Source organism: Lethenteron reissneri, chromosome 23 (genome assembly GCF_015708825.2).
Source record: "Lethenteron reissneri isolate LAM-NWPU_2019-01 chromosome 23, ASM1570882v1, whole genome shotgun sequence".
Lineage (NCBI taxonomy): Eukaryota > Metazoa > Chordata > Hyperoartia > Petromyzontiformes > Petromyzontidae > Lethenteron > Lethenteron reissneri.
The window spans coordinates 1,888,555-1,905,094 of record NC_083801.1 but is presented as its reverse complement, the minus strand read 5'-3'; the positions used below and the strand labels follow the sequence as shown (position 1 = coordinate 1,905,094).

At 50.8% G+C, this 16,540-nt stretch overlaps 1 protein-coding gene across 1 annotated transcript in view; it reads left to right on the top strand.

The window, feature by feature from the left end:
- LOC133345827 (integrin alpha-8-like) overlaps window positions 1–16,540 on the top strand; it is a 126,482-nt gene that overhangs the window by 23,827 nt on the left and 86,115 nt on the right. The window contains exons 7-8 of the mRNA XM_061556844.1: window positions 7,645–7,770; window positions 15,138–15,182. Of these exons, the coding sequence (XP_061412828.1) occupies window positions 7,645–7,770; window positions 15,138–15,182 (171 nt within the window). The remainder of the gene's footprint in view (window positions 1–7,644; window positions 7,771–15,137; window positions 15,183–16,540) is intronic.

Below are 16,540 nucleotides of genomic sequence, written 5' to 3'. Positions count from 1 at the left end.
GCGACCTGGCCACAAACGATAGCTCAACGAAGTGGCTTATCACGTGGAAATTGACATCAGCCAAATACTCTTAAACGCACGTTTCTAAGTGTGGTGGGAAACCCCGAAGGAAATGGAGAAATATCCACGTGAGCACGGGGAGAGTGACATGAAAACTCCAAATATACAGCAGCAGCAGGCGTTCGGGTCGGGATCGAATCCACGACTTCCTGTGTACCCGGCGAGGTTGTTAACATCTCCTAGGCACCGCGGCGCCCCGCAAACGAGTGCAGGCTGGGGAGCCAACTTCATGGTACACACACAAAATCAGAAAGCAGCGCGTGGGGGTGGGGGAGGCTGCAGCACGGAGCTGGCCTGGTTCCCGGGTGGTCGATGGTGGGAGTGATTGAAGCCCCGAGCGGGAGTGCTCGGCTCATCCGCGATGGAGGGCACGGCGAGGTTGTGACGGGGGGAGGAGGGGAGAGGGCTCCTGCAGGCTCCCTCTCGGCGCCAGTCTTGGCAGCCCATTACAGTAATCTGTTTCTCATCTGACCAAATCAATCTGGCAGAGAATCATCATCGTCGTCATCATCGTAATCAGTATCTTAATTCATCATTCACAAGTCACCATACATGACTCTGTGCACTACTTCCGGAGCACTGTTGCCTAAGCGGAGGCTCTGGGACGGTGATTTTATTTTAAATATTTTGTTCCTTCGAAAATTGCTTTCAGTCGATGGAGCATAAGACGAACACGTTTTACACAATATGAAACAGTAATGCAGAAACTTAAAGTTGCATGGCAATTTACATCAGGCAATGCTCTCCGGTGTTACCAGGAATTAGCAAACCCAATGCAGATTCCGTTGGCTGTATCAGGCAGCGAGACGATGGATCTGGTAATCCACCTGCAGACCACAGCAGGCGAGGTGTCGCAATCAGGGACGTTGTTTCACGTTCAAGTGGAGTCTCTTCACGTGAGACTCAGCAGCTCAGTGGCAACACGTGCTCGATGATGTGGTTACTTTGCACATAGCTCTCGGGAGATGTAATTTTTCAATATCCAGACCGCACAGGATGCAATTAAATCCTTCATCATCACTGGTCAGTCCTCTAATCAGGTCACGAGGGATGATTTTTTTAAATTCACAAGTGGCCTGATATATGGTTTCCCAACAAAATTTACTCATCCTGAATAAAATGCCCGCATAATTCCAAAGCTTTTTTTCCGTGGCTTTTAGATATCAATCGTATTAAGAGAGCTGATTCATTAAATGCGCTCTGGTAAATGTGGCCAAGAGGCAGCCGTGCAAAACATCCCAGCCCCCGCAGAACAGCCACGGTTACTTTATACGATTGCCACAAGGGAACGATGTTTAACATCCGTCCATAATGTCGCTCGGGCAGGCATGGCTGTTTGCGAGAACTGTTCGTGGAGCTCAAACTACCCCACACCGCATCAGCTTGTTGTAATCTCGCACATTGATCTCTCGCCAATGAAGGAACGCACGCACGCACGGGCAATGAAATTCGCTCCGGTCACATGAAAGCGGGCGGCAGCCAACTTGTGTGGTATTTCCACGCAAATTTTTTTACGGCGGAAAAGAAAAAATATCACCGTACGGCAGAAAACCACTGGACACACGCAATCACTCGACGCACACACACAATCACTATCTACGCAGATTGACGCAGCAAACACGGCCTCACAACGTGCAACGATGGAGTCAAAACTATGCCCCCGTATACCACAACAACAGCAACGAGACATCACTGCAAGCAATTAGGTCAAAACACAGCATCCTGTTGACGTGGGAAGTGAACACCCCTGAATGTCACTTCGCTTGTGCTGATTCCGGATAGTTCGCTGACAGCGTGAGCCCCGATGTGAAAAATCTTAAATCTGATGGAAAGATACGGCAGTTAAATAACCGCGCTTTCTTTCTATTCAAACAATGCCATCATTTTTTTATCTTGACAAAATGAACCACGCCGGGCTGTCGATCGCTCCCGTAATAAATAGTTGCGTTTATACTACACACGTGTGTGTGTGCACTGTATGTTGAACTTCTTTCGCACCGTACGTAGCCAACCGTGATCGTTATCGGTGGTGCGGGAGAAGGACGACAAAGCAACACGTGACCCACCCCCGCAACTCACTCTATGAATAAATTCCTGCCGGTCACGATTTTTTGCCGCGGACACAAACCACGGTGCTTAACAGAGGTTTTTTTGTTGTTGTTGGGTTATATCGCGTAAAAATATAAATGTGTCGCTAAACCCGCCGCCACCCGACACAGCCCATTAGTAAGGTTTGTCTCGTAAACAAAACGTTGGCCAATTCGTTACTAGTTACAGCAACACCGGTGTGTTGGAGAGCAAATCCACAACATTTAGAGTCCGAGTACGACGTTTCGCCAGTAAATACAACCGACATCATCAGGCGACAGCCAGATCTGTGGAGAAATCGTCCCGTTTCGTTCCTTAAATAAAGGGGTCCGATGTGACGACGTCGTTTGCGACGAGTCCCTTCGCCTGCGACGGTGTTGGTCGCGAATGGCCACGTGTCAAACTGACAAACCCACGGTGACTCGAAGGTGTTGGTCGCGAATGGCCACGTGTCAAACTGACAAACCCACGGTGACTCGAAGGTGTTGGTCGCGAATGGCCACGTGTCAAACTGACAAACCCACGGTGACTCGAAGGTGTTGGTCGCGAATGGCCACGTGTCAAACTGACAAACCCACGGTGACTCGCGTCTCTGCTCGCTGATCCCTGAGATCAACTTCGGTGTGCTCTGGTGGCAATGACGCGTCGCAGACGTACACTTGACTTTCACGTGAAACAAGTTTGACTCTTGTTTTTTTTTCGCTGAAGACGTGTGTGCAAATAAACGCGTTATAAGTGGACGTTATAAAGCCAGCACCCTGATATATTGCAAAATTTACGATCTACATTTTAATTTATGTCAAAATCCTGCAGTGCTATTGTTCTTAGTTACAAATCATGTCTCTGAGGTATTATTTATTTTCTATCTTGCCGGTAACAAATCATCTCCCATATGCTTTCATTTTTCTTTCATAGTAGTTTTTTTTCCTTCCCCGCATTACGGACTTGAACAGTTCACGAAAATCACGGACATACATTTGTCTGAAGTTGTTTTGATAGAAAAAGACGTGTTGTGCTTGACACCACATAGTGCATTAAAAAATTGTGTTCCTAAGACGTTTTCTCACTTAAGAAACCCTATCAGCAGCGTCTCAATCGATGAACCAGGGGGGGGACTGTCTTGTAATTGGCGTGGCAGGCATGTGGACTTGTGTGGATTTGCTGTGGGCCTATAGCTGCCACTAAGGTGGGATCGCCTCTGTGCCCTGACCTGTCACTGAGATTCCACCCTTTGAGGGCAGCGAGGTCGAGGAAAATTAAGTAACTGTGAAATGCGAGGCATGCCCAGGGCCTTTGATTTCTGTTCTGTTTTTCAAATCATTAATGTTTGTGTTTGGCGTTTGAAGGCTTCACGGTGGCGTTTATTGATTCTCTTGTGTTGCTTCTGCCTCAGTGCGGAACCAATTTTAAAAGAAATACAAAGTGACGGTGTGAAATACGTAAATTCCGTATGTTATGGACCTGTTAAAACCAAAAAAAACAGAACCCATTTCACGCCCCCAAAATATTATTGTATTTCCCCTTCACATTATATTTATTTTTAAAATGACTCGATAATTTCAGCAAAATGTACTTTTAATAACATCACCACACAACAATGGACGTTACATTGCAGGTCACGTACTCACCGCTGTTGTGACAATTTGGCTGTAAAACCTAACAAGTTAAGTAGCGCTCTGCTTCTCTGGTAAAGGTTGTTTCTCACATCGGCCACGAAGCAGCTTGAATTCGTAGCCACCGTGACCGTGAATATGCGCAGTGCCGGAATAAGCTAGTGCGGGGCCTCTAGCATATGTTATAAAGGGGCCCTTACTTAAAAGAAAACACACAAATATTAAAATACAATTTATTTTTACTTGCATAGTCAATTGTATTTTTTCACTTGCTATACAGCCAGATAATAGGACAAATCGCTAACCTTAAACACCCAGTGGTTCATAAAAGTCGAAGGCAGTATAGTACTAGAGTAATAGAGCGAGTGCAGAATCACTGAGCCGGAATTGATAGCTTGAAAGCATTTAGCGCGGGGCCCTTGAAAGTGCGGGGCCCGTAGCGTACGTAGCTACTTTTGCTACTAGGATAATCCAGCACTGAATATGCGGCCTTTCTCCGAGTTGTTTGCAGCGGCTATAATTCATCCACAGTTCAGCCACAGGTAGCGGAGGACGTGGCAAGCAGGGTTGCGAGTGCACGTGGTCGTCTCATGAAACCGCACAGCGGTGCTTATTTAAGTCTCTGCCCCACGAGAGAAGACTTGTTCTGATACGCCAGTCAACTCAAAACCCTCTTAACAGGATCAAGTCGAGAGTTGTCTTGTTTGAGGACTGGGTTATGTCGGACCCTCTTGCCTCTGTGTTTCATTGTCACCCCTGTTGCCTCCCATTTAAACTAAAACATCAGACCTGTGCAGTATCTTGCGATAAAGTTCCACACAGCTATACCGATGTAACAGAACTCGTTACAAATCAATTCCTGGTGAGGCCCACTGCGATATTATTTTTCAGAAGTGACCTGGCCACAAATGATAGCTCAAAGAAGTGGCTTATCACGTGTAAATGTATAGCAGCCAAATACTCTAAACGCATTTATCTAAATATGGAGGGGAAAACCGGAGGACCCGGAGAAAAGCCCACGCGACCACTGGCAGAACATGGAAGCTCCAAATATACAGCAGGCGTCTAGGTTGGGAGCAAACCCACGACCTCCTGTATACCAAGCGAGGTAGTTAACATCTCGCCACCGTGGCTAGTTTTCAGGGTTTGGGTCCGGATTCTTCAACCCACGCGAGCACGGGGAGAGAGAGAGAGAGAGAACACGCAAACTCCAAACTTTGTCTCCCATCACCACCACTTCTACGCTCGGCGATGCTTTGAACCCCCTCGCGATGTTCCGAACCCCACCTGCCTGTTGACCCCGCCGTGTTACTCGTCTCTCTTCATCACGCCACGCCGATTATCCCCTTGCTGGCCCGCCACGCAAGCCGCTTTGAAACCTCGCGCTCGCACCGTTCGGTCGGACTTCACAAGAACACGGCGGTGGCAGTAGCGGCAGTGCCGGATTCTCCCAGTAGCACAAGTAGCTACACATGCTACGGGCCCCAGCAGTTGCGGATTCTCCCAGTAGCACAAGTAGCTACACATGCTACGGGCCCGCACTTTCAAGGTACCCGCGCTAAATGCTTTCAAGCTATCAATTCCGGTTCAGTGATTCTGCACTTGCTCTATTACTATAGTACTATACTGCCTTGGACTTTTATGAACGACTGGGTGTTTAAGGTTAGCGATTTGTCGTATTATCTGGCTGTATAGCAAATGAAAAAAATACAATTACTTTACTATGCAAGTTAAAATTAAGTGTTTTAATATTTATGTATTTAAAAAAAAAATCAGGGCCCCTTTGTAACATATGCTACAGGCCCCGCACTAACTTAATCCGGCACTGAGTCGCGTTGGTGGCGTGGCCACGCGCGCGTCTCTCCGCGCACCGCAGCTCGAGGCGTGCGAGCGACGTTACTCATCGCCGGTCGGCTACCGTCGTAAAGAACCAGGTCCTAAACGTTTCCAACATTAAACTTAACTTCGCGATGAGGACGCAATCACCCCCAATATGCGGTGGCCCGGGCGGCTCGTGGGGTAAACGCCACTGAGTTAAGCACCGCTGAGAGCTCCGGTTTAAATTCAGGCAATTAGCCATGATGATTATGATGACGACTTCTTGTTGATGGAGCACCCTCCTCTACGCCGGGACGGCTTAGCACGTTATACACGATAAGCGACTTCCATCGCATCTCATCTCACACGATGGAAGGGGCACCCCCAGTGGCAGTCGTCCCTGTGTGGCACAGGGTGACCCGGCACGTGGCCTGCTTGCAGGGAGCGATGGTGGCAAAGACGACAATCGACGAGGCAGCGTTCCTTGGAATAAGAGTCCACAGTGCTCCAGCTTGTTGTTTGTGGGTGTTCATATTCCCTGCCGCCCTCCGTGTATCATCCAGGACAGATCATGTTCTACTTTATTGTACTCCATATTGCTTCGTGATCTTCATTGCATGGCCCGCGAGCCACTGGCTGCCCCTGGTGGCCTTTAGCGCGGTCCCTGACGTGGGCCCCCGACAATAGACAACACGTGAACACCCCCCCTCCCCATCATCATCATCGTGATGCTGTCAAACCCCAACGGTTTGAAATGTGTGGCGGCCCTCATACTTGATGATGTCCCATCGGCGAAAGTTGCCCTCCGCCGAAAATTAGCCAAGCACACCGATATATAAAGTGTATCAAATCGCAGCAATGGAGAAGAGGAATTCATTTATTGTCAACTTGATGACAGCTCAGCTGACGACCACAGACATTCTCTCGCTCCTCCGCTCTGTCGTCTTATTCACACCACTCTCCTCCTCATCACCACATCTCCTCGGATCGCCAGCTCCGCCGTGAGGCGTAAATAACCGGCCCTGTCCCTCTTTGTGGACAGAACTCGCTGTCCAAACGCAACCAAACAAGCACGGCGCCTATTGCCGCAAACACGTGGATGGTTTTTTTGGAGAGAGAGAAAAAACCCACTGTGGTTTCGCCGTAGGCTGTGTCTCCCTTCCATGCCTTGCCCGTGGCCTCTCTCCCGGCTAGCAACGCTCCACCCACGAGTAGATGCATTGTCACAATCAGCGGGGGTTGTGATTCGGTTCAAGAATCAATGCTTGTTCTTGTCGCGGCACACGTAAGAGTCTACGGTGGCTTCAGGGATCCAGGATGTACTGGGGGCTAACACGTGTCCTGGGCAGCGCTTGTTAGCATCCCCATGACAAACAGGGATCCCCCCTTTGCACGCGGGAATCTGCCCCTAAACGACGCCTGTGCCAGCAGCCCACACGATGCTTGCTGACTAAAGGAGTATTTTACTCTCGTTATAATGCCTATTGTAATACCGTTCTTATTATTGTTGTTGTTATTGTTGTTGTTCTGGTGCGTGAGGGGCAGTGATCATTTCCATTTACGGACTTTCAGCCACTGGTTGAAATTTGACAATCGCCCTCGGTGATTTAAAAAAACAATAAGAAGCTGCATCGATTGTTCTGTTGCTGGTCGCGCAGCGCGTGGCACGCACCGCACCACCAGCACGTGATGAATATCTTTAACCGGTCCTGGGCCTCCTCCTCTAGGCCGACTCGGACTTAAAACGAGAGCCTGGTGCGGTGTGTGCCACGTGCTGATCGTGTGGTGTGTGTGGGGTGTAAACATCAGCCCCTGGGGAGGCAAAGGCCGACGGGCCGGCCGGGGTGGTGCTGGCCAGACAATGGCCCTCGTTTTTCCCCGTGTCGGCCTTAATTAGTTGTTCGTTAACGGCACAGCACTTGCCCCTAACAGTCTGCGGAGGCTACCTGGGGGTGGTGGTGGTGGGGAGGGGGGGTAACCTTTGTCTTTGTTTCTAGCTCCTCGTGGGAGATGTCCCCCGGGGCCGTTTGAACCGACGGTGGCGATTGTTGTCGGCCGTGTTCAGGGCAGCTGATCGCGGCCCCTCTGCGCGCGGTGCTGGGCAGCCACAACGAGACGTACATCAACCAGGCGGTGCAGGGGGAGACGCAGAGCCGGGCGCGGCAGTCCTCGCACGACGACAGCTACATGGGTGAGTGTCGCGGTGTGACGGACCTCCACACGGGTGAGTGTGACGACCCCCCACGTCGCCTGCCCACGTGGGCCGTTTCCCTTCCATCCAGACAAACAGAATTACAGATAATTGGCGTCTTGGACACTCCGAGTTAGCGTAACGCATGGCCAGGCCACTGCAAGCCTACAGGCAGCGCCTCTGCATTCATCACAACGCCCGTGACCTTCTGTTTACGGACAACGGTGATGGATACATTAGGCGAGGGAGATTAACGGTAGTAATGAGTGCGGGGCCCAATGTTATCGAGACTTCTCTGGATCGCAGGCTTTTTAAGTGGTCGCTCCCAAGGAACCAAAAAGGAATGTCCTTTTTGAAACATGTGGTGCCATTAAAACGCGTCCCTGCCCTCGTGGCCTCGGCGGTCGCGATTAGTAAATTCAACAAACAATCTTCCCCCCTTTCCGCCGTTTCTGCTTTCCGCATGCTTGCTCTTAAACAACGGCCATTCATCTGTAAAATAAACCGAGAAACTCCGGTAGGTGATCGCGCGCGCCGCTATGCTCGCGTTCTTATTTTTTACCTGCAGAGTCCCGGTGGAGAAGCGGAGATACAAGGACTCCTCTTATTTACGAGCGAGTTAGATTCCCAGAGGTCTGTTCCTAAGTCGATGTATTCGTAATTCCAACTTTACCCCTGTCGATTCCAAACGTGTTGTACGGCATGTACACTAAACACTTCAAAAGTTGTATAATCTCCTGTAGATGTAGATGCCGTTGGTTCTTCACGTTCTGCAGATGTAGATGCCGCTGGTTCTTCACGTTCTGCAGATCTAGATGCCACCACCGCCATCTGTTGCACAGCGGTTGAACTTACGACTTTCAGTCAGAAACAGGCAACTGGACGTACGGGACGGGTTTGTCCGTATCTCTGAAAGTTCCTAAGTCGAGTGTTTGTAAGTAGAAGAGTGCCTGTATTGTGTCGCACACGGAGTGCGGGAGGCTGGCAGTGAGAATCTCTCTCATTGCTGGTCGAGTGAGCCAGCGCCCACCGGGAGGCGGAGGCTCAGACTGCCACCGATGGAACTCTAAACGACGACAGGGAAATGCAATTGAGATGATTGATAACCAAATGACAAGAGTTTCCACGTCAAGCGGAAACGTTTTGGCTCAAGGTATTGTTGCCCGATTGGTGGTGGTGGTGCAGTCGTAAACACTTGTGCCCCACAGTAGGAAGGGTTTCCTGTGTTCAATTCCCGATCAGTCGCTCTCTCACTACATTTCCTCCTGCCTGAGCAGTCCGCCTGCTGTATTGTTCCACCTGAAGACGATGGCTTGTGTTGCTACCGAAACGTCGTGATCTATTAGTTATTTTTCTATCTACGTGACTTTACCGAAATAACCAAATAGTATGAATTCCTGCAGTCACGAAAGCTTCAAATCAAGATTGTAAAAGCTTCCTCAACTAGACAAATTGACAGGGTGGCTTTATTTCAATGTTTGCCCTGGCTTATCCTGTACATCACTCGTTACACGTGGGACATTGCCCAGTCGCAGTGATTTCTGCAACTCGGCAGCCACACGCATGTGAGCGAGCACAGCGTGGGGCTTGGAACGGACGTTGCCTCACGTTCCACGGCACTCTGCGGGGAGATCAGAGCTCCCTGTAGTGACAAAAAAGCGCTGTCAGCCAGAGCGTTACAACGCGCACGTTGTGTACACAACTATTACAACTAAACTTTTTTTTATTTTAGCAGGTAAGGCCCACTGAGCTGTATAGCTCTTTTACAGAAGCGACCTGGCCACAGATGATAGCTCAACGAAGTCGCTTATCACGTGGAAATTTGTAGCAGCCAAATACTCTGAATGCGTGATGTTGATTCTAAATGTGGAGGGAAAAGCTGGAGGACCCGGAGAAAATCCACACGGACCACACGGAGAGAGAGAGAAAGAGACACCGCAAACTCCAAATATGCAGTAGGCGTTCAGGGTCGGGATCGGACCCACGGCCTCCTGTGCACTAGACGAGGTAGTCAACGTCTCGCCACCGCGGCGCCCACAACGCCTGCCCCGCTTCACAACGAGCGCTCAGGAGCGGCGGCCGAACAGAGGCCGCCATTATAGAGCACGCCGACACGCAGGCCGCCCTCTCGCTCAGGGGGCCCGGCGGCGCGGCCCCTCAGCCGCCGCCGCCGCGGATGTGAAGGATGAACGCCTCCTGACAGCGAGGCGAACGAACATTGTTGCCGCCGATCAATGACCAATGGTCGGTTCAGGTTCATTCATTCCTAACCATTGGGTATAACTGGTCGAGAGCCTGTTTAGCCTATTTGGACAACAAGGCTCTCTTGAAGCCGCGCCAGGGATACGGGTTCGGTGGAGGTGACGGGGTCAGACTCCCAAGGGCCTTGACGCTCGCACGGTTGTCGGGGGGTGCGGGGGGGGGGGGTGTTCATCGCCGATGACGGCAGCCCTGAGCCGGTGATGGAAATTACACATTTCTATGGCGGGGTGTCAAGGGTTTCCCACAATGTGCGAACTGGCCGGTACGGAAGTTACGTAGCAGGGTGGTGACACTCGTGTCACGCTGCAACAAGGGCCTGGGTTCGATTTCTGACTCGTATACAAGAATCATTAAACATGTTGACCATAGCATTCGGAGAGAGGCCATTCACTGCTATTTATTTCGTTCAATCCTAACAAAGGTTTGGGGTGGAGTGAAACGATTTGTTGAAATTGATGCGATTACATTTCATGACGATGCCCCTAATTTCACTTTAATGTAGTCCATCGTTGTGAACATAATTGTCGCGAGCATCCCTGCAGTGCGCTGTTTCCTCTCTCTCCCTCATGGTGATCTTACTGAGGGTGTACCCCGTTTATTATATATTTGGACGCATGCAGAGAGTTTTGTAATCAAGAAGGGCCTGGGTTGAATTCAGGACCTGGACGCCTATCTGTGTGGAGTTTGCATGTTCCCTCTCCCCCTGTTCTGCGTGGGTTTCCTCCGGGTTCTCCGGATTCCTCCCACAGCTAATATAACACACGATGTAACTGAACTGGTACTGACGAAAACACGACGATGCTGAAAATGTACACCGCAAATTTCCCAACTGGTATAGGCCAAAACATCCCAATTTCGGAAAAAAATTACCTGCACATTGCTCAATTGGGACCACACACAGCAACATCCACCCCGCGGCTACGAACACTTGGCAGGACCCTCCTGTGAAAGAGTCCTGAGACTCACCGAGGCGTTTCGGGGTGTAACCGAGTGGAGTAGTCGTAGGGAAAGTGGATTGGCCGTGACGACCGAGAGAACGGTGCGAGTTCAGAACCCCAATTGGGTGCCAACTCGGCCCTTCGAACACTCGGGGGGGGGGGGGGGGTCCGTAAATGAGTGCCACTTCGTGGGAAGCCAACAGCGGTTACCCTACGGATAGACTCACGCCCGCCATAGGAATGTGGATTTTCCAACATTGGCTTAGAGGCTATAAACAAGCGATGAGTGCCATGCCATGGTTCATTTGAGCAGAAATGAGCTGCCTTTAAAACAAATACATGTCATAACAGTTAAGCTGTACTCGCGTCTATCGTAAAATATGAAGTAGTTGGATATGAGATATATCTAAGGGACTCAAAAAGTCTTTACTAGGAAGCAGCACAGCTTCATCACGCGCGGTGACTTGTGCAGACGTTTCATGCACGCAGCCCAAGGTGCCGTTCGTCGCGTGCACCGCGCAGCGACTCCCGAAGAGGCAGACAGGAGGCAGGGCCACCGAAATTCCCGTGGCCCCCTGAACAGAGCCCATCCCTACGTCTGCACAAGCAGCAGCAGCAGCAGGAGCAGCGATGAATGTTTGACTGCTTTAGCATCTTTCCTTAAACATGTCTCGCACGTTTTTCGCCCGGGGTGTGCCGCGTGTCTTCGCGCGTCTCGTTGCTCGGCTCCACCGCCGGCTCTCCGTGGGGAGGGCGAGAATCCACTTCGTCTTTAAATTGCCACAGCGCTCGTTTTTCTGTTTGTTCCAGGGAGTATGCACAGCAATGTGACGTTGCCAACACGGTAACTGTGTTGGAGATCCGGACGGGGATATCGAGTTGTTTGGGAAGAAATGGGGATGTTCAGACGAGGGGCATCGGCGTAGACCAGTGGTTCGTCTTCACCTGGCGTGCACGCACCCCCTGGGGGTGCGAGATGCCTTTTCCTGGGGGTGCGAGTCATGGCCAGATGCTTTTAGAAGCTAAATCATCGAAACACAACTTGAGCACGGACACGTGAATACAACTACTTCGTTTCATCAAGCCCCTACGTGTTAACATTGTGCCTTTATCAACCATTGAGAACCCAAGGGGTACATGGCTGCAGCGAAGGTTAAGAACCACTGGCGCAGAGACAATAGTTGACATTGCAGTGCTCACCAGAGCACGTTGTGAAGCAGCGGTCAATGGACAGCCTCTGCGCACGTGGCCCGTGCAATGCCCACGTGGCGCCTGCCCTTCGCACGCATACGGGCTTAGCCGTCCCATGCTCAAACAGGCGTGGGGGGGGGGGGCAGTGCTTATTCCCGTTGTTGGTCCTGAGCGATTCGTGCCGACTCCGTACGTCTCCGTTGAGAGCGAGTTCTCGGTGGAGACGGCCACTGCGGGGGTCACCGGTTCGTGAAGGGCGTTCGCTTGTTTCGCTCAGAGCCTCAAGTTCCATTTCGTTGTCGCGCAGACGTGAGCGCCGCTTATTGTACCAGCCACGCGACTCCACTCGGGGGGTTTGAGTTTGTGGTGGTGCGGTCCATGGTCTCACGAGCACGCTGCTTCACTCCATGAGCTACACCCTGGCCACAATGCGACGCTGGGACACGACTGTGTACGCACGATACAGTACCGTCTACTTTACTCGATAGTTTACTGCCGTGGCCTTATAAATTAAATGTTTATATGAAGCTAACGTTTTGGGCAATTGCCAGGGGAGGAAGAGACTTTGCCCAAAAATGTTATTCAGTTACAGGGCAGCGCAGTGATGATGATGATGGTGGTAATGGGTTTTCAGTCTGTGCTTCCACATCACTGCCAACGCGGCCGCGCGCTTCGTTTGACGCGTCTGGTTTTGCGCACACGAGCGCGGAGCGCAAACGCCAGGTCAGTGTAGAAGATGTATGTGTGTATGTTGAACTTCTTTCGCATCGTACGTAGCCAACCGTGCTATTCGGGGTTTCCGGGGGGAAGGACAAGAAACCGAACACGAAAGGCAGTTCTCTAAAGAAATGAGTTTTCGATCTAGATTTAAAAGCGCATCGCTCCAGTGGAATCCTAATATTGGAAGGATGAACTTAACGGTGGGGAAAAGCCAAACAATTATCTATTTTGGTCGGCGCATCTTCACGTATGAAAAACTAAATTTAACAATGCACGCCAGGTCTACGTAGGGGCAATGATACCTACTATTATTATTATTGCACTCAGATGTCAACTGGAAAATGAATTGCGATACGCGCCGGTGTCTGAGCCGTGAAGGGGCGGCCGCGAAAATGGCCAAACCACATGCGCCAACTTTCTGAGTCGGCTGACAGCGCAACTCCACCACGCTGCCCCCCCCCCCACCCCCCGCGCTCAGCGCGGTCCAAGCGGGGGCACGGAAAGTGGAACGTGAATATGATCCCTCTCTTGGTTTCCTGCCCTCACTTTGAGAGAGCAGCCATTGGGCCTCTGTGTGTGTGTGCACGTTGAGCGAGCCCCGAGGACTAAACGCTCACTTCCCGCACGAGCAAAGTGCGGACCCGCGTCTCTGCGCGCGTAACGCCCGGGATGGGAGTCGCGTGCAGCCTCGTGCGGGCAAAGCCTTGCGCCGCCTTGGGACGTGCAGGCTGACCAGACGGCGGTGCAACCTTCCCTGTGTGTGTACTGGATTTCTTACAAGGTTAACAACAAATAACATGCAGCATTCACGAACGAAATAACTTTTCACTTAAATCTCTGGAGGCCCTCCGGCTGGCGGAGACCCCTGGGCTGCAGCCCCTGAAGCCCCCGTGCCTCGATCCGGCCCCGACGTGTACGTTGATCTTGTGTCGCACCGTGCATCGCCAGCCGTGCTGATCGGAGGTGCTGGGGGGAAGGACAACAAACGAATCACGTGAAGTTTGTTCTAAAGAAATGAGTTTGTCGATCGAGAAGATGATGATTTAGCAGTGCATAGCTCCAGTGTCTTCCCGATATCGGAAGGAAGGGCGTTCCAGGCGGCCGCAGAAGCGCATCAGAAAGTCCTTGCGTGTAGTCCGGTGGTCGTAAGGACGGGGGCACACGCACCGGACGGGGGGAGAGGGGTGTGATTACAGCCGAGTAGCCGGGGGATGGAGCGGTCTCCTTGGATGTTTACATCGTTGCGTTCGTGAATCCCGGCATGGCCAGTCTCAAGAAAAGTCGACTCTTCAATCGCCAGCAAAACGTCGTGAACTCAATTCGCACATGTTGTGCGTTTGCTCTCCGACACACCGATGGTGCTGAAGTGGTCACTCGTTGTTGGCACGTTTTGTTCCACGTGACAAACCTCACGAACTGTCTGTGTCAGGTGGAATGTGGGTGCTTTACGACAAATTTATACTTACGCGATCTAAACCCAACAAAATACGTTATGTTGAAGAAACGTGGGCGTTTGCAAACAAGCGAGATGATCAAAGTGACCGCCCTGACCACGCCCCTCCACTCGGGGTCTATGGAGGTTGAGTTTCTAATAAAAGAGGCCGCAAGTGGCCACGTACGGCGCTCGCAGTCGACCCCCGGTGCTGTCACCGCAAGGGGCCCGAACCCCCAGGCGTGCACTAGCGGCGCGCGGCACCACCGCCGCCCCTCGGTGGTTCTTGTCGTCGCTCCCGTTCTCCTGTGAGCTTCGCAGGAGCCGCACATCCTCAGCCAACGCTGATCTTGTCAGAAAGCCCCCCTCCCCTCCTTACCCTCTCGTGTATCATGGATCCAACGCTCGTGTATGCCGACATTCAGTGGCCCCGAGTGGAGTGCAACTACCAAAGGCAGGACAGCCTCCCAGAGGCAACGAGGACCCATAGCAGGGAGCAGGGCCCGGGGAATTGGTGACATCGCAAATGTGACCTCGGGGCAGATGGATCTCCAATTGGTTCAATGAATACCACAAACCTTCCTCGGAGAGGATTGGATAATGTGCCGCTTGCAAACCACGACTACTGATAAGATTCCATCGGCCCTGGGCTCATCCAACACAGACGCTGATTGCAGAGATTTGCACCGCGACCTCCATTCCTTAAATTCGCGTGAACGTCACTTAAGTGCACTGTCCATAAATAATGCAGATGCCATAAATGCCTCTAAATGTGGCTCCCTCGTTGGTCGATGTAGTGTTCATAACGTTTCCTTTTTGCACAGGGTACTCTGTGGCTGTTGGAGAATTTACTGGTGATTTGCAGCAAGGTAATTGCACTGCCACTGCTGACATATACGTCCATATTTATATAAGGTATTTATGTCTGTTATATTATTTGCACTGGACATTCTTTCTCTGCACAAAAGTAAACGTAGAAGTCAGTTCTACCTTTAAATGTGGCCCAGGGATAAGCACACGATTTGGTTTGAAAGTGGTCAGCGCACACGACACACACACACCCACCCACCACGAAGCAGAGTACACAGTCTGATTAGCTCCGTAATGGCTGTAAGGGAATCACAGTGGCAGCCGCATGCCTCCCGTGACAGAGCTGATTTCACAAACCCCGTGACACTGTGCAGAGTCCTAGCCCCACTACTCTGTCGCTGCCACATCTTAGGTTTGGAAAACGCACGTGTTCAACCCGTGAATTCCAGTTTCTTAAATACGCTCACCTCTGTCCACCAGGCAATATAAATGGTAACACCACAATCTGTAGATAAAGCGTAGTAGACAAAGTGCCCTTGAGAGTGGCTGTCTAAGAACCTCATCGAGTGGAGGCCCTGACTTTGTGGCAGTCTGGGTAAAAAGGTGAATAAATAAACGTGCCGGTTAGGGTCTGTTTCACTACCACCTATACCGTGAAACGGCATTCAGGTTCGTCGGCCTGATGGCCTTCTGGAACAATGTTTACTTACAGGAGCACTTCCCAACGCAGGCAAACACTGCACTTGTTTTGACTTCATGAGTGTCATCATCAGTGGCGTGTAGCTGATGTCCTGGGATTGCCTGTTTAAGCAAATACTGCTGGGAAGCACTGTCTGAGATGGATCCATTGGCTGATGAACCTGAATGACTTTTCATTTCAGTGGTGAAGCGGACATTTATTTATGGATTCACGTTTCCAGTTTGAGAATTATAATATATTCCGATGGGCTTTTGGCTGATTAATGGACATTAAATGTTTATTTTTTAATTGATCAACTAAAATATGTTATGTTACTCTGTTTAGAAATGTAATTACTGAAATATAATTTCCGAAGATCTGCAATCTTGAACAAAATCTGAGGTATTCAATTATACTGTACATTCCAAGCGTGGCTCTCAGTATGGTCCCATAATTTAATGGCGTCAGGTTTGCATTTTTGGTGGCAAGGTGGTGGCAGGGTGGTGGCAGGGTGGTGGCATGGTGGTAACATTCGCGCCTCACACCAAGAAGGGCCTGGGTTCGATTTCGGACCCTGACGCCGTTCTGCGTGGAGTTTGTTTGTTCTCCTCTTGCTCTGCATGGATTTACTCCGGCTTCTCCAGTTTCCTACCAAAATGTAAAATAAAAACGTAGAAATGTAACTGATATTGGGCAAAACATGTCAATACTGAAAATGTATCCGAAAAAAAATCAAAT